The sequence below is a fragment of the Dendrobates tinctorius genome, unplaced genomic scaffold (genome assembly GCF_039654945.1).
Source record: "Dendrobates tinctorius isolate UK_male_01 unplaced genomic scaffold, ASM3965494v1 ptg000292l, whole genome shotgun sequence".
Classification (NCBI taxonomy): domain Eukaryota; kingdom Metazoa; phylum Chordata; class Amphibia; order Anura; family Dendrobatidae; genus Dendrobates; species Dendrobates tinctorius.
Window position 1 is genome coordinate 4,403,984 of NW_027361959.1, and position 19,625 is coordinate 4,423,608.

At 45.9% G+C, this 19,625-nt stretch overlaps 1 protein-coding gene across 4 annotated transcripts in view; it reads left to right on the forward strand.

Annotated features, from left to right (window-relative positions):
* SEC24C (SEC24 homolog C, COPII coat complex component) overlaps positions 1 to 19,625 on the forward strand; it is a 110,808-nt gene that overhangs the window by 55,052 nt on the left and 36,131 nt on the right. For all 4 annotated transcript variants that reach the window (XM_073560042.1, XM_073560043.1, XM_073560044.1 and 1 more), the window contains 3 exons: positions 171 to 267; positions 1,482 to 1,627; positions 17,476 to 17,614. In XM_073560042.1, coding sequence (XP_073416143.1) covers positions 171 to 267; positions 1,482 to 1,627; positions 17,476 to 17,614 — 382 coding nt within the window. The remainder of the gene's footprint in view (positions 1 to 170; positions 268 to 1,481; positions 1,628 to 17,475; positions 17,615 to 19,625) is intronic.

Here is a 19,625-nt window from a genome sequence, read left to right on the forward strand (position 1 = left end):
TAATCACTTTAATGTGTACAGTATATTTAAAAGTGTTTTAATCAGTAAAATACCAGTTTGTTCTCCCCTTGTTCCATCTCTGATACACTTTATGAAGGTTTCTCTTGAAAAAAAAAAAATAGACCTCTGTCTGAGCAATTTTTATAAAATCATTACTTTTTTCATGACAGATGGAAAGCGATAAGGAGAGGTTTTTGAATGATCTCCGCAGAGATGCCCAAAAAGATATTGGTTTTGATGCGGTTATGCGGGTCCGAACTAGCACTGGTGAGTACTTTAAGGTTTGGTTAGTGTGATTTCACCATTTTACATAAGCTACATAGCATATCCTCCGCCTGGCATGAGTCAGAGCTTGCTGATGGAAGAAACCTGTTAATCGCCTGGAGCGACGCTGGGAAAAGTGGGCCGGTTGGGGGCGCACGGCTAGTCTCTTGTCTCCCAGTGGTCACCAGACAGATCTTCAAGCTATATTATTCTCTAAAATGTTGGAGGGATTCAGAGATCAATGTATCTGCCATGGTTTAGGCAGCATGATTTGCGTGACAGGGTTCCCTTTAAACAAGTGTAACAGACGGTGGGGTGTTGGCCTGGGAGAGAGAGGCGGGGGGGGGGGCTTTTGTGGCCACAATGTCTTCTTTTTGGTCTTCGAACCTGCCCTTTATCAGCGTACCTCACTGTATAAAACTAAACAGGCAGTAATGACCACTGTTTAACTTAGTTTATTTAGATTTTCCATTTGTCAGAATACAGTAAGGTTTGTTTTCTATTCAAGTTCTCCATATCTGTTGTACAATATCTTTCATACTGTTACATAGTACATGGTATGTTAACCATTTGTTCCTGGTAATAACTCATTAGACATCAAAACTTGTTAATTTGCTGGATGTGTATTGTATCTCACCCTTTGTCTCCTCAATAAACTTTTTTTAATTTTTGTTTTGTAAATCAATAGTACACATTAAAATAACAACCTTTGTAATATATCTTGGAGAAATCTGCTTCTTTCTCCTCCGGGACTGATCATTCTCAAAATTCTAAATACAGACTTTCCCATTACAGAGGATGGAGATGGTAGTTGCTGCTGATAAGATTCTATGAAGACCAGAGGGGGAAGGAGTTCAGCTAAAAGCTCCTTCCTTTTCCCCCACTCAAGATTCTATGTAGAGTGGAGAAGGTGAATGGGGAGGAGCTAGAGGCACAGATCCTCCCCTTTGTCCTATATAGAGTCTTAGCAGGAACGGTCATCTTCTATCTCAGTAATGTAATAATCTTCACTGAATATACACTTTACCCATCAATTCAGTTCTGGCAGAGCAAAAGGTGGATCTTTCTGAGAAGAAACTTTATATCCTATTTTAACATGCACTATGATTTATCATAGAGAGAGATATATAGATAGAGATACAAAGATATAGGATTTTTTTTTTTTTTCTTTTTTTATTGGAAAACATTTTCATTGCTGTAAAATATAACTTTTTCAGGTATCCGTGCAACTGACTTTTTTGGCGCTTTTTACATGAGCAACACCACAGATGTGGAACTTGCAGGACTGGATTGTGATAAAGCGGTCACAGTTGAATTCAAGCATGATGATAAATTGAGTGAAGATATTGGCGCCCTTCTCCAGGTAATACATGGGCGGGGTAGATTAGCTGAAATTCCAAATTGATTTCATATTTTTGAACTACGTAAGCTAAATTAACTCAGTCACTTAAACCTGTACTCCAGCATCTTTTTTTTCCCCATTCAGTGCAGTATAAACTGTTATTAATCTAAAATAAAGATGGATGGCAAAATTTCTAATTGTTGCACATGTATAAACCTACGATAGGGGGCAACTAAAAATATATCAAAATAATTAAAAGTGAAAAACAGATCAAACCGCAGGAATCCAGGGCGTCCCAGTCAGTGACACTCCTGGTGTGATGGAAGCAGAGCTTTGAAGCGTGTGACGTCACATAGTCTCTGAAGTGCGGATGAATGGATAGACCACACCTTCCCTTACGCGTTTGGAAAGCCTTGTTTACTTATTCAGAGGGAATTGCAGAGACGCTGCTCCATGCACATTCTGGAACTCCACCTTACGCTGCCAGTGAATAGAAATGATGAGACTGATAGAGCTGGCAGTACTATACAAAACTACTAAAATAAACCTCACTAATATAAATGACAAATTACATTGCATAACATAATTGACAAAGGGATTAACACAGGTGTTTTTCACCAAATTAGAATATCATCGAAAAGTTAATGTATTTCAGTTCTTAAATTTAAAATGTGAAACTCATATAAATAATAATCTTTATTTTTATATAGCGCTAACATATTCCACAGCGCTTTACAGTTTGCATACATTATCATCACTGTCCCCGATGGGGCTCACAATCTAAATTCCCTATTAGTATGTCTTCATATTATATAGTCATTACAAAAAGTTATCTATTTCAATTAGAACAATTACCAAACACCTGCAAAGGCTTCCTTTTAAAAAGGTCCCTTAGGGGTACTTCACACTAAGTGAGATCGCTAGCGAGATCGCTGATGCGTCACCGATTTTGTGACGCAACAGCGACCTCGCCAGCAATATCGTAATGTGTGACACTTAGCAGTGATCAGGACCCTGCTGCGATGTTGCTGATCGCGCTCGAATGTCCTGGGCCATTTTTTGATCACTGGTGTCCCGCTGGCCAGCATGCATCGCTGTGTTTGAAACCGATGAGTGACCTCGTTAACGACTGAGAAATCATGGATGCAGGCAGGAGTCGTCAGAATCGCTGTTGTGTGACACTAAGCGACGCACCAGCGATCCCGCCGAGATCGTTGCTGCGTCGTTGGGTAAATTTGACTGTTTAACAGCTTACTAGTGACGCACCAGCTATCCTTACCAGGTCGTATCGTTGTCAGGATCGCAGGTGCGTCGCTTAGTGTAACGGTACCCTAAGTCTGTTTGAGTAGGCTTCACAATCATGGGGAAGACTGCTGACTTGACAGATTTCCAGAAGGCAGTCATTGACACACTTCACAAGAAGGATATACAAAGTTACATACAAAGTTACATACAAAGTTATAGATATCGTTAACAGTAAACAAATTTACAATGACAGACTGGTACAGAGGGGAGAGGACCCTGTCCTTGCAGACTTACATTCTACGGCATAGTGGGGAAGAGACAGAAGGTCGGAGGTGCTGGAGCTCGGGCGGTGGTGAGGCAGCAGAATGGTTATGCAGCAGCTCGGGAGGTGGTGAGGCGGCAGCATGGTTATTGCAGGCTGTAAGCTTTCCTGAAAAGATGGCTTTTCAGGTTCTGTTTGAAGGATTCAAGGGTGGTGGATAATCAGACGTGTTGAGGCATGGAATTCCAGAGGATGGGGGATAGTCGGGAGAAATCTTGGAGGCGGTTGTGTGAGGAACAAATAAGTGTTGAGGAGAGTAGGAGGTCTTGGGAGGATCGAAGATTACGTGAGGGAAGATATTGGGAGATTAGTTCAGAGATATAGGAAGAGGACAGGTTATGGATGGCTTTGAAGGTCAGTGTTAGTAGTTTGAACTGGATTCGTTGGGGAACTGGGAGCCAATGGAGGCATTTGCAGAGGGGAGGGACAGAGGAGTAGTGAGGAGAGAGGTGGATTAGTCGGGCAGCAGAGTTGAGGACAGACTGGAGTGGTGCAAGAGAATTAGCAGAGAGGCCACAGAGGAGAGCGTTGCAGTAGTCAAGGCGGGAGATGACGGCATGTACAAGAGTTTTAGTAGATTGAGGGCTGAGTAAGGGATGGATTCTGGAAATATTTTTGAGTTGGAGGCGACAGGAGGTGATAATAGAATAGTGGGCGCACACCTATCAATCAGTGAAGTAGAAATATGCAAATGGGGTGCAAAACCTGGTCTCCATACAAACATGTGAGAAAAGCTGAGACCAATAGTGGTATGCACAACCACAATGTAAAATGGAAAAACCTTTATTGAACCACAAACATGACCAAACATTAAAACCAATTAAATATGGAAACATAGCAATCAAACTAAACCCCCTAGTATGAATCAAATCTGTGGAAAATCCACCATCAATAACAATGATAGTTGAGCTAACTAATAAATTAGGCATATATGGAAATCAGCACATAATGCAAGAAAAAAAGTGTTTTTCCCATGGTATATGACGGCACCACGAGAGAGGGGATCCGCCCTACGAGGACAGGAAACCTTCAAGATAAAAGGGGGCGGCTCCTCTCTCCGCATCAGTTGGTTTCCTGTCCTCGACGGGGAACCCTCAAGATGAAAGCCTCTTTGAAGATTCCGAAGAGGATGCCTGGGCCTGGGTCGGGTGATTAGTGGCAGGCACTGGTCTGCTACACCCGTCACCAGGTACCGGTAGTTGCCTCGGGGGCCATATATTCCTATGTCCCCCCTGAGCGAGTGCATGGCCACAGCCCGTGAGGCAGTTGCCCGGGTGAAGTAATGATGCCTCGGAGACCATAGTTCATGTACCCTCCAAGATGACCAAAACTTGCCCCATAGAAGTCCACGGAGGCCACTTTCCGTGCTCCCTCCCTGTCGACATATAGTGGCCATGCAGCCCAGGAGACACATCGGTGCCCGGGCAGAAGAGCTCCTCGGAGGCCACGGACAGTGACCCTCCCTGTCGAAGGCCAGACACCGGACCCCGCAGCGTACCTGCAGTCAGAAGGTGCTCTGCAGCATGGGAGTCCAGGCCCACCATGGATGACATCAGCGGAGTGTGGCAGGTGTGGCTGATCCGTGGTCCAGGTCCATCGGGGGTAAGGGGTGTCTGGGGGCCCCGAAATAGGGGGCCCAAGCGCTCACCCGGGCCGCACAGCAGGTCGTCTGGCCGCACCGGGGGCAGCGCGCACTCGGAGCGCGCATGATGGCCGCCGAACCAGAAGCGGTTGCGTGCGACCCGGAAGTGGAGGGGGCGCACAGCACTGCGGGGCCTGGGAGAGACAGGAAGAGTGCGCGGTCCCGGGGGGGGGGCACGGGCGCGCGCGTCCGCACACAGGTGCGAGACCAGCTGATCCAGGAAAAAAAAAGAATACTATTTAAATCGCCAGGAAAGGCGAGCGGGCGTCACAGCACCAATTCTGAGTGGGGTGACTGCTTGCAGCCATATGCAGCATAATGGAGAGCCCTTCGCCAGAGCATATACAACCGCGCCAGGAAGCGAAGGAGAGGCGGTCGTGCTCAGACGAAAAAGCAAAAGCACGCCGCAGCAGTAGTGTGAGCCACTCGGGCAGCACACGGGCGGATCGTCACCGCAAAAAAGAGGGGTCCGTAGTCTCGTTGGGAGACAGTGAGAGGACCAGCCAACCTCCAGATCCGGTACCCGTTCTATGAAGCGTCCGAGTGGTGAGTGAACCTCGAGAAAGTCCAGTAATCTAATGTCTGTTCTCTTTCTCTTTTTTGCCTCTCTTTTTCCTCTCCTCCTCCTCTTATATACCGTATATGGACGGGGTGGAGTATAGGAGGTCCCTAAGAAATATAGAGGAAAGTCAAAAAATAAAGAATGTGCTTTATGTAAAAGTCCCGTAGAAACAGCCTGGAACAAAAAATTATGCCAGGAGTGCATTAACAAGACCATAGCGGAGGAGACACCCTCATTTTCGGATAGTTTGAGGGCCATAATTCAGACAGAAGTTTCCAAGTCAGTAAGAGCATTACAAACGGTAGATACGGAAAGAAAAGCTAGGAGATTAAGCCCCTCAGGGGTCTCTCAACAGGACTCTACAGGGTCAGAGGATGACTCAAATAAGTCGCAGTATTCAGGAAGTAGCTCGGACGGGGAAGATACGTTTCCAGTAGAAGCTACGGATGAACTCATTAAAGCAGTTAGATCTACCATGGGGCTAGTAGAAGAGCGGACAAAAAAGACAGCCCAAGATCTCATGTTTAGTGGACTGCAAAAGAGAAAACGTAGAACCTTCCCTGTTAATGAGCAACTGAAAGCACTCATAAATCGCGAGTGGGAAAAACCAGAAAGGAAGTCCCAGAATACAAATTCCCTGAAGAGGAGATACCCATTTGAGAAAGAGGCATCCTCATCCTGGGATAGGGCCCCCAAAATTGATGTGGCGATATCAAAGGTCGCCAGAAAATCCTCCCTACCCTTTGAAGACTTGGGGTTTCTAAAAGAGCCACTGGACCGAAAGGCGGATAGTTGCCTTAAGGCAGCCTGGGAAACCTCGGCTGGCGCACTAAGACCCGCCATCGCAGCCACTTGTGTGGCTAGGTCCTTAAAGATATGGACAGACAACTTGGAGGATCAATTGGAACAAGGGGTTCCCAGAGAGACGATTCTGGAATCATTGCCGGCTATTAGGGCAGTGGCGAACTTTCTCGCAGAGGCATCAGCAGATTCTGCCAGACTAGCCTCAAAATCAGCAGCCTTAACCAATGTAGGACGGCGGGCGGTATGGCTCAAATGCTGGCCGGGGGACACCCAGGCGAAAATGAAACTTTGCTCTCTACCATGTGAAGGAAATTTCTTGTTCGGCCCGGCATTGGATGAAGTGCTGGAGAAAGCGAGTGATACCAAAAAGAATTTTCCGAAACAACCATTTCAGGCCTTTCGGCGCTCCTTTCAGAGGGGCCGAAAGTTCAGGAGACAACAATTTAAAGATCGTGACAGGAGCAATTCCGACAGACAATACAGAGGGAGGGAGAGGCTTCTATTTCAGTAAGCCCCCGAGAGAAGCCAAAAAACCCACCCAGTGACGGTCCTTCTCAGGTGGGGGGAAGGCTCTCTCACTTCCTCCCAGCCTGGGAAAGGATCTCATCCAGCACCTGGATCCGACAGATAGTAGGGTCAGGTCTGGAGTTAAAATTCCACCATTGGCCACCACAAAAATTCATTCAAACTCCGGTACAATCATCTCAGGAAAGACAAAAGAGTTTGGAAGAGGAGGTATTATCGCTTGTACAAAAACTCGTACTGGAAGAAGTTCCAGAAAAAGAAAAGAAGAAAGGCTTTTACTCCCCCCTGTTTCTGATAAAGAAACCAGACAATTCCTGGAGGACGATTGTAAACCTGAAAGGCCTCAACAAATATCTCTAGTAGTCCCATCATTCAAGATGGAGACAAAAAGATCTACAGTAAAACTCCTCTTCCCTCGGTGTTACATGGCGGTCCTGGATCTCAAGGACGCTTACTATCATGTCCCGATTCGGCAGCAAGACCGCAAATATCTCAGGGTGGCAGTCCAGATAAACTCTCAGTGGCATCATTTTCAATACAAGGCTCTGCCCTTTGGGGTAGCAACAGCCCCCCGGGTCTTTACGAAGTTAATTGCGGAGGTCACGGCACATCTCAGAGAAATAGATGCTCTAGTAATACCATATCTGGACGACTTCTTGATAGTGGGGAAAGATTTCGCTCACTGTCAGGAACAAGTCAAGACAGTGATAGAGACTCTTCAGACTCTGGGTTGGCAACTGAACTTCAAAAAATCCAGGTTGGAGCCAACGATGGTCCAGAGTTTTTTGGGCCTAACAATAGACTCGGTAATACAGGAGTGTCGCCTCCCAAAGGAAAAAGAAGAGAAAATCAAAAACCTAATCAGAACAACATTAGGAAAGCCAACAATGACTCTGAGGAAAGCCATGTCAGTGCTGGGGTCCCTAACCTCCTGCATACCAGCGATAAAATGGGCACAATTTCACGCAAGGGAACTTCAGTGGTGTGTGTTACAAAGCGATCTGACGCTTCAGGGGCAGTTAGAACAGAAGCTCACCATCCCGGATCCTGTACTCCAGTCGCTAAAATGGTGGTTACAGATAGAGGCCGCTCCGAGGGGAGTACCCTGGACATATGCAGTCTCCAGAGTAGTCACGACAGATGCCAGTCCCTGGGGCTGGGGAGCCCATCTAGACACCCTATGGCTCCAAGATACTTGGGCTCAGGGGGAAAAAGATCTATCCTCAAACGAGTGGGAACTGCTAGCCATCGAAAGAGCGCTGGAAGGATTACTGACACACCTGAGAGGACATCATGTGAAAGTCCTATCAGACAATCGTACAGCGGTTGCATACGTGAACCATCAAGGGGGCACTCGTTCTCGGTCATTGATGGAAATAGCAAAAAGAATCCTGACTCTGGCGGAACATCAGTTCCTTTCATTATCGGCCCTGCATATCCGAGGCGCGGACAACCTGAAGGCGGACTTTCTGAGCAGGAACCACTTAAAGCAAGGAGAATGGTGCCTAAAAGAGTCCATTTTTCAGCAAATTGTGCAGAGGTGGGGAAAACCCATAATAGATCTCTTCGCCTCAAAAACCAACAGAAAAGTTCAAAAATTCTGCTCCCTAAGACCAGCAGACATGCCACTGGCGGTAGACGCCTTCAGAATAAAATGGACATCAGGTCTCCTGTACGCATTCCCTCCGATATGCCTCATTCCATTAGTCCTGAAAAAGATCAGGGAGGACCAAGCCAGAGTAATTATGATAGCTCCCTTTTGGCCAAAAAGGCCGTGGTTCTATTGGCTGAGAGTGATGTCAGAGACAGACCCATGGGTGCTCCCAGAGGATCACGACCTCCTAACACAGGGTCCCTTCAATCATCCTCCGAATTCCAGGCTGCATTTGACAGCCTGGAATTTGAAAGGTCACTATTAGAAAAGAAAGGGTTTTCAGCGAGATTGATTTCCACCTTAATCAGCAGCAGAAAACCAGTGACTACAAAAATATATGGGAGGATATGGAGGAAGTTCTTATCCACCTCAGGCCCAATACAGGAAGGGGAAGTACCGGTAAGGGCAGTGCTAGAGTTTCTGCAAAGGGGCTTAGACTTGGGCTTAGCGGTCAGCACCCTGAAAGTACACGTTTCAGCCCTGGCAGCATTATTCAACTATGACCTGGCAAGCGATAGATGGGTCGCCAGATTTATCCGGGCCTGTACTAGAGCTGACTCTGTCCCATCGCCTAAACCTCCTCCCCGGGATCTAAATTTAGTCCTATCATCCCTAACGGAAAGTCCATTTGAACCAATAGACGCAATATCAGACAAAGTGTTAACCTTAATAACAGCCTTATTAGTGGCACTCACATCGGCACGTAGGGTTGGGGACTTACACGCACTATCAGCAGACCCGCCATACACTCAGGTTATGGACGATAGAGTCGTGTTAAGATTAGATCCAGCATACCTCCCTAAGGTAGTGTCGAAATTCCACAGAGCTCAGGAAATAATCTTGCCATCCTTCTGTCCTAACCCTGGTAACAAAAAGGAAGAGAGGTTACATTGTCTAGACGTTAGGAGATGTATCCTACAGTATTTAGAGGTGACAAAACCATGGAGGAAACAGAGGGCCTTGTTTATCTCATACCAGGGGGCAAGGAAAGGCCTTAAAGCCTCTAAGCAAACTATAGCTAGATGGGTGAGAGAGGCCATCATACTAGCATATAGTAGTGCAGGCAGGGCTGTTCCAGAGGGCCTAAAAGCCCACTCCACGAGAGCCATGGCAACATCCTGGGCAGAGAGAGCGGACGCCTCCATCGACCAAATATGTAAGGCGGCCACTTGGTCCTCCCCATCTACCTTTTTCAGACATTACAGATTAGACCTATCTGCTACCTCTGATCTCACATTTGGGAGAAGAGTGTTGCAGGCAGTGATCCCCCCCCTAAAAGAGAATACAAATCTCTGTAACTCTCTCGTGGTGCCGTCATGTACCATGGGAAAACACGGGTATTACATACCTGGTAATGTGTTTTTCCAGGGGACATGACGGCACCCTTATATTCCCGCCCTATTTGATCACGTCATTAGTTGGGTGTTTTTTGTTAGTATTATACACTCCCTTGGTGTGGGAAATTTAGCAGTGTAAAATAGGTATTATTTATGTGTGCACTAACTGGCGGAGTTCCTCTTGTGCTCTGTAAAACAACTGATGCGGAGAGAGGAGCTGCCCCCTTTTATCTTGAAGGTTTCCTGTCCTCGTAGGGCGGATCCCCTCTCTCGTGGTGCCGTCATGTCCCCTGGAAAAACACATTACCAGGTATGTAATACCCGTGTATTCACATATGCGAACCACGTGTCAATGCTAAGTCCTGACAATGATTACAAATATGCCATTATAGCAATAATACAAAGTTGTATGGCCGCATGTGGAGTGCCATGAGTGTAGGTTCTATGGGGATAACCTATAGTAATATGAGCAAAAGGCTAACAATTATCTATATAAAATGAACCAATATATAAGCACACCATCAAAGGCCAAAAGATCATAAGATTCTCTTGCATTCACAAGAGGAAATAGGTATACAACCTGGTAACTGACGGTCTAATGCAGGTGAATGAAAAAGGCATAATAGCCATGAAAAGGATAAGGATAATCCCAGTCACAATAGTAGCTCAAAAAGAGGCTTATAATAAAGCCATATAGATGCGGGTCCACAATAAGAGGAAAAGGGGGGTGTGGAGAGACCCCCACGTGTATCGCTGCGCTTGGCAGCTTCGTCAGGGGAAGTGAGTTTGGGATGCAAACATGAGGTATAAATATACAAGTTAATTAGAGTAGGAACATACCAGTGTGGTGTCCTGGTTCAGGTGAGGGAGGAAAGGAGGCTGATCATGAAAGCCCAGTCAGTGTGTGGGTGTATAACAGGAAGTAAGCCTGAATTTAAGTCACATTTGCTCAGTGAAGCCAACCATGTGTAAGCATAGTGGTTGGCTTCACAGGAGGTGGCAAGAGTTTGGACGTATGGTTTGAAAGGACAGGTTAGAGTCAAGAGTCACTCCGAGGCAGCGGATTTCAGGTGCCGGAGAGAGCGTGATGCTATTTACCATAATAGATAGATCGGGTCGGGAAGATATGTGAGATGGAGGAAAGATAATGAGTTCAGTTTTGTCTACATTGAGTTTTAGGAAGCGAGAGGTGAAAAAGGAGGATATGGCTGATAGACACTCCGGCATTCTGAACAGCAGAGAGGTGACATCTGGGCCAGAGAGGTAGATCTGAGTGTCGCCCGCATACAGGTGGTACTGGATGCCATGGGACTTTGAGTTGTCCTAGGCCCAAGGGTATAGATGGAAAAAAGTGGGGGCCCCAGGACAGAGCCTTGGGGGACTCCCAACAGAGAGAGGGCGGGATGAGGAGGTAGTATGGGAGTGGGAAACGCTGAATGTGCGGTCAGAAAGGTATGAGGCAATCCAGGACAGGGCAAGGTCTTTGATGCCAAGGGAAGAAAGAATCTGTAGCAGTAGGCAGTGGTCGACTGTGTCGAAGGCAGAGGACATGTCGAGAAGGAGGAGGATGGAGAACTTTCTGTTAGTTTTGGCTGTGAGTAAGTCATTAGTAATTTTGGTCAAGGCAGTTTCAGTAGAGTGGTGGGGACGGAAGTCAGATTGGAGGATGTCAAGGAGGGAGTTAGATGAGAGGTGGGAGGAAAGTTGAGCATGGACATGCTGTTCAAGGAGTTTGGAAGCAAACGGGAGTAGTGATATGGGGCAGTAGGACAGGACAGTTGGGTCAAGGTTTGTTTTTTTGAGGATGGGTGTGATGGTGGCATGTTTGAAGGCAGAGGGGAAGGTACCAGAAGATAGTGATAGGTTGAAAAGATGGGTTAGGACTGGGATAAGCGTGATAGTGAGGTTGGGGAGCAGGTGGGAAGGGATGGGGTCAAGTGCACAGGTGGTGAGGTGTGATTTGGAATGGAGATGAGTAAGCTCTCCTTCAGTGATGTTGGAGAGGGAGGTTATTAGGGAAGGGCAGAGGTCTGGTATGTGGAGTGGTTGGGGTGGTCCCTCTCTAGGCTAGTAATATCTGCCCTAACTCACTGGCTTTCCCTCTCTGGCGGAGAAAATTGGAAGGGAGCCCACACAATTTTTTTCTGCGATTATAGCCTTAAATTTAACCCCTAGAGTTCCAAATTTTTCCTAACACAAACTACTAAATTGATTAAACACTGACATACATAAATCGTTTTGATATGACAGTTTACTATATGTAAACCATGTGTCGTGTCATGTTCGGGAATGATTTTACTCAAGCCGGCAATTGATTTATTTTATCGGCTACTTTGCTATGTAGAACTCTATGAATATATATATATATATATACAGTGCCTACAAGTAGTATTCAACCCCCTGCAGATTTAGCAGGTTTACACATTCGGAATTAACTTGGCATTGTGACATTTGGACTGTAGATCAGCCTGGAAGTGTGAAATGCACTGCAGCAAAAAAGAATGTTATTTCTTTGTTTAATTTTTTTTTAAATTGTGAAAAGTTTATTCAGAGGGTCATTTATTATTCAACCCCTCAAACCACCAGAATTCTGTTTGGTTCCCCTAAAGTATTAAGAAGTATTTCAGGCACAAAGAACAATGAGCTTCACATGTTTGGATTAATTATCTCTTTTTCCAGCCTTTTCTGACTATTTAAGACCCTCCCCAAACTTGTGAACAGCACTCATACATGGTCAACATGGGAAAGACAAAGGAGCATTCCAAGGCCATCAGAGACAAGATCGTGGAGGGTCACAAGGCTGGCAAGGGGTACAAAACCCTTTCCAAGGAGTTGGGCCTACCTGTCTCCACTGTTGGGAGCATCATCCGGAAGTGGAAGGCTTATGGAACTACTGTTAGCCTTCCACGGCCTGGACAGCCTTTGAAAGTTTCCTCCCGTGCCGAGGGCAGGCTTGTCCGAAGAGTCAAGGCTAACCCAAGGACAACAAGGAAGGAGCTCCGGGAAGATCTCATGGCAGTGGGGACATTGGTTTCAGTCAATACCATAAGTAACGTACTCCACCGCAATGGTCTTCGTTCCAGACGAGCTTGTAAGGTTCCTTTACTTTCAAAGCGTCATGTCAAGGCTCGTCTACAGTTTGCTCATGATCACTTGGAGGACTCTGAGACAGACTGGTTCAAGGTTCTCTGGTCTGATGAGACCAAGATCGAGATCTTTGGTGCCAACCACACACGTGACGTTTGGAGACTGGATGGCACTGCATACGACCCCAAGAATACCATCCCTACAGTCAAGCATGGTGGTGGCAGCATCATGCAGTGGGGCTGTTTCTCAGCCAAGGGGCCTGGCCATCTGGTCCGCATCCATGGGAAGATGGATAGCACGGCCTACCTGGAGATTTTGGCCAAGAACCTCCGCTCCTCCATCAAGGATCTTAAGATGGGTCGTCATTTCATCTTCCAACAAGACAACGACCCAAAGCACACAGCCAAGAAAACCAAGGCCTGGTTCAAGAGGCAAAAAAACAAGGTGTTGGAGTGGCCTAGTCAGTCTCCTGACCTTAACCCAATTGAAAACGTGTGGAAGGAGCTCAAGATTAAAGTCCACATGAGACACCCAAAGAACCTAGATAACTTGGAGAAGATCTGCATGGAGGAGTGGGCCAAGATAACTCCAGAGACCTGTGCCGGCCTGATCAGGTCTTATAAAAGACGATTATTAGCTGTAATTGCAAACAAGGGTTATTCCACAAAATATTAAACCTAGGGGTTGAATAATAATTGACCCACACTTTTATGTTTAAAATTTATTAAAATTTAACTGAGCAACATAACTTTTTGGTTTGTAAGATTTATGCATCTGTTAATAAATCCTGCTCTTGTGTGAAGTTTGAAGGCTCTAACTTATTTGCATCTTATCAAACCTGCTAAATCTGCAGGGGGTTGAATACTACTTGTAGGCACTGTATATATATATATATATATATATATATATATATATATATATATATATATATATATTTATGATAGCGCCATTTATTCCATGGTGCTTTACAAGTGAGGAGGGGTATACATAATACATGTACAGTAATCTTAAACAATACAAGTCACGGCTGTTACAGGAGGAGAGAGGACCCTGCCTGAGAGGGCTCACAATCTACAAGGGATGGGTGAGGATACAGTAGGCAAGGGTAGAGCTGGTTGTGCAGCGGTTTGGTGGATCGGTGGTTGCTATAGATTGTAGGCTTGTCGGAAGAGGTAGGTCTTCAGGTTCTTTTTGAAGGTTTCCATGGTAGGCGAGAGTCTGATATGTTGTAGTAGAGAGTTCCAGAGTAGGTGGGATGCGCGGGAGAAGTCTTGTATGTGATTGTGGGAAGAGGAGATAAGAGGGGAGTACAGAAGGAAATCTTGTGAGGATCGGAGGTTTCATGCAGGTAAGTACCGGGATACGAGGTCACAGATGTATGGAGGACTCGGGTTGTGGATGGCTTTGTATGTCATGGTTAGGGTTTTGAACTGGAGTCTTTGGGTAATGGGGAGCCAGTGCAGGGATTGACAGAGGGGAGAGGCCGGGGAATAGTGGGGGGGGGACAGGTGGATTTGTCGGGCAGCAGAGTTTAGAATAGATTGGAGGGGTGCGAGAGTATTAGAGGGGAGGCCACAGAGCAGGAGGTTGCAGTAGTCAAGGCAGGAGATGATGAGGACATGGACTAGGGTTTTTGCAGATTTTTGGTTGAGGAATGTACGGATCCGTGAAATATTTTGGAGTTGACTTCAGCAGGAAGTGGAAAGGGGCTTGGATATGTGTTTTGAAAAAGAAAGAGATCAGTGTCAATGATAACTCCGAGGCAGCGAGCTTGTGGGACTGGAGAGAGTGGGCTGTCGTTTACTTTAATGGATAGGTCCGTTGGGGGGTCACGAGAGATGGGGGGAAAGATGATTAAATAGCAGACAGACATTGAGGGATTCTGTTTAGTAGGGAGGTGATATCTGGTCCAGAGATGTAGATCTGTGTGTCATCTGCATAGAGGTGATACTGAAAGCCATGAGATTCTATGAGCTGTCCGAGGCCGAAGGTGTAAATGGAGAAGAGCAGGGGCCCTAGGACTGAACCTTGCGTGACTCCGACGGATATTGGGCGCGGTGAGGAGGTGGTGTGCGAGTGGGAGACGCTGAATGTCCGGTCTGTTAGGTATGACACAATCCAAGATAGGGCCAAGAGATATATAATATTAGATGTGTGCCCGATGCTATCGCATCGGGAGGGCAGTAACATGATGGGGGCAGCTTTGTGGCGCTGGGGGTGGTGGACCACCCACCTCCGTGCAGTCACAACCTGCAGGAAAGACGGTGTTTTGCAGCCTGTGCTGGAGATGGTGTGCAGCGCCACAAGAGGGTGGCTGCACCCAATCTCCAGCACAGACCTCAAGCCGCAGTCTTTCCTGCCGGCTGTGACTGCACGGAAGTGGGTGGGCAGGCAGCGGCGGGATCCGGCGTATGTAGTCAGGCAGTGGGTCCTGGCAGGGGTCCGGCGGCATCATCCCTCACATTACTCCCCCCTCATTACACCCTCTCATTACACCCCCTCATTACAACCTCTCATTATACCCCTCTCGTTATACCCCCTCGTTACACCCCTTTCACAGCCTCGTGATCGTAGCGGTGGCCTGGACCCAAGCGACGGCTGGGATCCAAGCAGCGGCCGGGATCACAGCGGTGTTCGGGATCGCAGCGGCAGCCTGAATCCGAGCAGCAGTGGCCTGGATCCAAGCAGCGGATGGGATCCCAGCGGCAGTCGGGATCGCAGCAGCAGCCTGAATCCGAGTGACAGCTGGGATCCCAGTGGCAGTCAGGATCCCAGCGGCAGTTGGGATCACAGTGGTGGCCTGGATCCGAGCGGCAGCTGGGATCCAAGCAGCGGCCGGGATATCAGCGGCGGTCGGGATCACAGTGGTGGCCTGGATCCGAGCGGCAGCTGCGATCCAAGCAGCGGCTGGGATACCAGCGGCGGTCGGGATATCAGCGGTGTTAAGGATCGCAGCTGCGTACTGGATCGGGCGGCAGCTAGGATCCCAGCGGCAGTTGGGTTCGCAGTAGCGATCCCGATTGCGCTCGGATCCAGGACGTAGCTGCTTCCTGATCAAAGCGGCATCACTCGGGTGTACCAAAATAGCGGTCGGTGCAGTGGATTGTGGGATTTGGGGACATCCTGACGGAAGTGAATGATGGACAATTTAAGTCAACTATGTGTGTGTGTGTGTGTGTATATATGTATGTATGTGTGTATATATTTATATAATATATATATCTCTACTATATATTGTCTAATTCTGTCTGTAATGGAAATCCCACCTCGCTGATTGGTCGCGCGGCCTAACTGCCGCAACCAATCAGCAACAGTTACTTAGTCGTCGTGGCAACACGGCCACATTGCTTATTGTACAGGCACATTACAGCCGTTAAAGGCATCACTGCTGCGTTGCTCATTACACAGGCACAGTCCTGTACATATTCTGGAGTACAATACATTAGGTAATTGGGTAACAGTAGAACAGTGACTGCAGCTCTCGGTGTAACTTGCGTACTATACATTAGGTGACAGCAGAAAAGTGAATGCAGCTCTGGGTGTAACTGGAGTACAGTACATTAGGTAAAAGCAGAACAGTGACTGCAGCTCTGGGAGTAACTGGAGTACAATACATTAGATAACAGCAGAAGAGTGACTGCAGATCTGGGTGTAACTGGAGTACACTGCATTAGGTAACAGCAGAACAGTGACTGCAGCTCTGGGTGTAACAGGAGTACATTAGGTAACAGCAGAACAGTGACTGCAGCTCTGGGTGTAAGTGGACTACAATACATTAGGTAAAAGCAGAACAGTGACAGCAGCTCTGGGTGTAACTGGAGTACAATACATTTGGTAAGATCTGAACAGTGACTGCAGCTCTGGCTGTAACAGGAGTATAATACACTAGATAGTGGCCCGATTCTATCACATCGGGTATTCTAGAGTCTCTGTTAAAATAAAAAAGTTATATACTCACCTTCCGACGACCCCTGGACTCTGTCCCTCCTCTCACCACGCTCCTGGCATCTTCCGGTCCCAGTAATGCTTAGAGAGAAGGACCAGAGATGACGTCACTCTCGCGAGAGCGCGACGTCATCAGCGGTATTTCGCGCTAAGCATTACTGGGACCGGAAGATGGTGAGAGGAGAGAGTCAGGGGGCTGTCGGGAGGTGAGTATATCACTATTTTTTTATTTTAACAGAGACTCTAGAATACCCGATGCGATAGAATCGGGCCACCATCTAGTGTGTGTGTGTGTGTGTATATATGTGTATACATACATACACTATATATGAATATATATCTATTGTTTCGATTCATGTCAGTGTGATTTTACTGTACAGCGCACTGAATTGCCGACTTAAAAAAACAAAAACGGATACGTCAAGAAACGGATGAAAAAACTGATGCGACGGATCCGTTGAAAAACGGATCTGTCGCATCAGATCTTCACATTCTGCGACAGATCATTTTTTCCGTCGAGCCGTCGGATTGTGACTGACGTCAAAAAACTGAAGTGTGAAAGTAGCCTGACATATTTGAGCTGTTTTCAAAGTGAATAATGTGTTCAGGAGGGAAGGGAAGAAGTGGCTCATAAGATCTATTAAACATTTCTGATATTCGCTTGTACTATTGATTTCTTGAACGTTTACTTTAAAAGAGACCATTTAAATAAATTTCTCTAACCTTTTGTCATTTTTGATTTTTAGTGTGCGATATTGTACACCAGCTGTGGAGGTCAGCGTAGGCTTCGTGTACACAATATGGCTTTGAATTGCTGTACACAGTTGGCAGATTTATATAGAAACTGCGAGACAGACACGCTCATTAACTACTTTGCCAAGTTTGGTGAGTCTTTTTGTACATTTTTATGTGAAAAATGGTCTATTACAAGTTGTTCCCACATTATTCAGTTCTTAATTCTTGTGTAATGTATAGGACACCCCCTTATATATCAAGTATACACTTGTAGCATAGTTAACCCCTTTCTGCCATTAGACGTACTATCCCATCCATGTGACCCGGGACTTAATTCTCAATGACGGGATAGTACGTCATAGCGATCAGCGGCGCCCCCGTAAGGGGGGCGCCGCTGATCGCTGCCGGGTGTCAGCTGATTATCACAGCTGACACCCGGCACATTAACCCCTGGCACACTGCGTTCAAACATGATCGCAGTGTATCGTGGGATTAGGGAAGCATCGGCAGGGAGGGGGCTAATGTAATAAAGTAAAAAAAAAAAAAAAAAAAAGAAGCTAAATAAAAAAAAATATTCCCTAATTCAGTTTTTGGAAATAAAAACAATGGAAGTACACATATTTAGTATTGCCGCGTCCGTAACGACCCGCCCTATAAAACTGTCCCACTAGTTTCCCCTTTAGTGAACCCCTTAAAAAATAAAAAATAAAGCAAAAATCAATGCTTTATAATCATACCGCCGAACAAAAAGTGCAATAACGCGCATCAAAAAGACAAAAAAAACAACATAAATGAGGTATCGCTGTAACCGTACTGACCCGAAGAATAAAACCATTTTATCAATTTTACCACATGCGGAACAGTGTAAACGCACCCCTAAAAAGAAATTCATGAAATGCTGGTTTTTGTTCATTATACGTCCCAAAAATCGGAATAAAAAGCGATAAAAAAAGTCACGTGCCCGAAAATAGTACCAATAAAAGCGTCAACTCGTCCCGCAAAAAATAAGACCTCACATGACACTGTGGGTCAAAATATGAAAAAATTATAGTTCTCAAAATGTGGTGATGCAAAAACTATTTTTACAATAAAGAGTCTTTTAGCGTATGACAGCTGCCAAACATAAAAACCCACCATAGATAGTAAATCAAACCCCCCTTTATCACCCCCTTAGTTGGGGAAAAATAATAAAATAAAAAAAGTATTTCCATTTTCCCTCTAGGGTTAGGGGTGTGTTGGGTTAAGGTTGGAGTTAGAATTGGGGGGTTTCCACTGTTTGGGCACATCAGGTGATCTCCAAATGCAACATGGCGTCTGATCTCCATTCCAGCCAATTCTGCGTTGAAAAAGTCAAACGATGTTCCTTCCCTTCCAAGCTGCCATGCGCCCAAACAGTGTTTTACCCCCACATATGGGATATGAGCATACTCAGGACAAATTTCATAACTTTTGGGGCTAAAAGATCATGTTTGTGGAAAAAATGACTTTTTTTTATTTTCACGCCTGGGCGTTATAAACTTCTGTGAAGCACTTGGGTGTTCAAAGTGCTCACCACACATCTAGATAAGTTCCTTGGGGGGTTTAGTTTCCAAAATGGTGTCATTTGTCGGGGATACCACTGTTTAGGCACATCAGTGGCTCTCCAAACGTGACATGGCATCCGATCGGAATTCCAGCCAATTTTGCATTGATAAAGTCAAACGGCGCTCCTTCCCTTCTCAGCTCTGCCATGCGCCGAAACAGTGGTCCCCCCCTCATATCGGGTATCAGCGTACTCAGGACAAATTGCACAATAACTTTTGCAGTCCAATTTCTCCTGTTACCCTTGGTAAAATAAAAAAAATTGGATCTGAATTAATTTTTTTGAAAAAAAAAAATCATTTTTTTTTTAAAAAAACGTTCAAAAAATTCCTGTGAAGCACCTGAAGGGTTAATAAACTTCTTGAATCTGGTTTTGAGCACCGTGAGGGGTGCAGTTTTTAGAATGGTGTCACTTTGGGGTATTTTCTATCATATAGACCCCTCAAAGTGACCAAATGTGATGTGGTCCCTAAAAATAAAATGGTGTTGTAAAAATGAGAAATCGTTAGTCAAATTTTAACCCTTATAGCTTCCAAAGAAAACAAAAATTTGGTTCCAAAAGTGTGCTGATGTAAACATG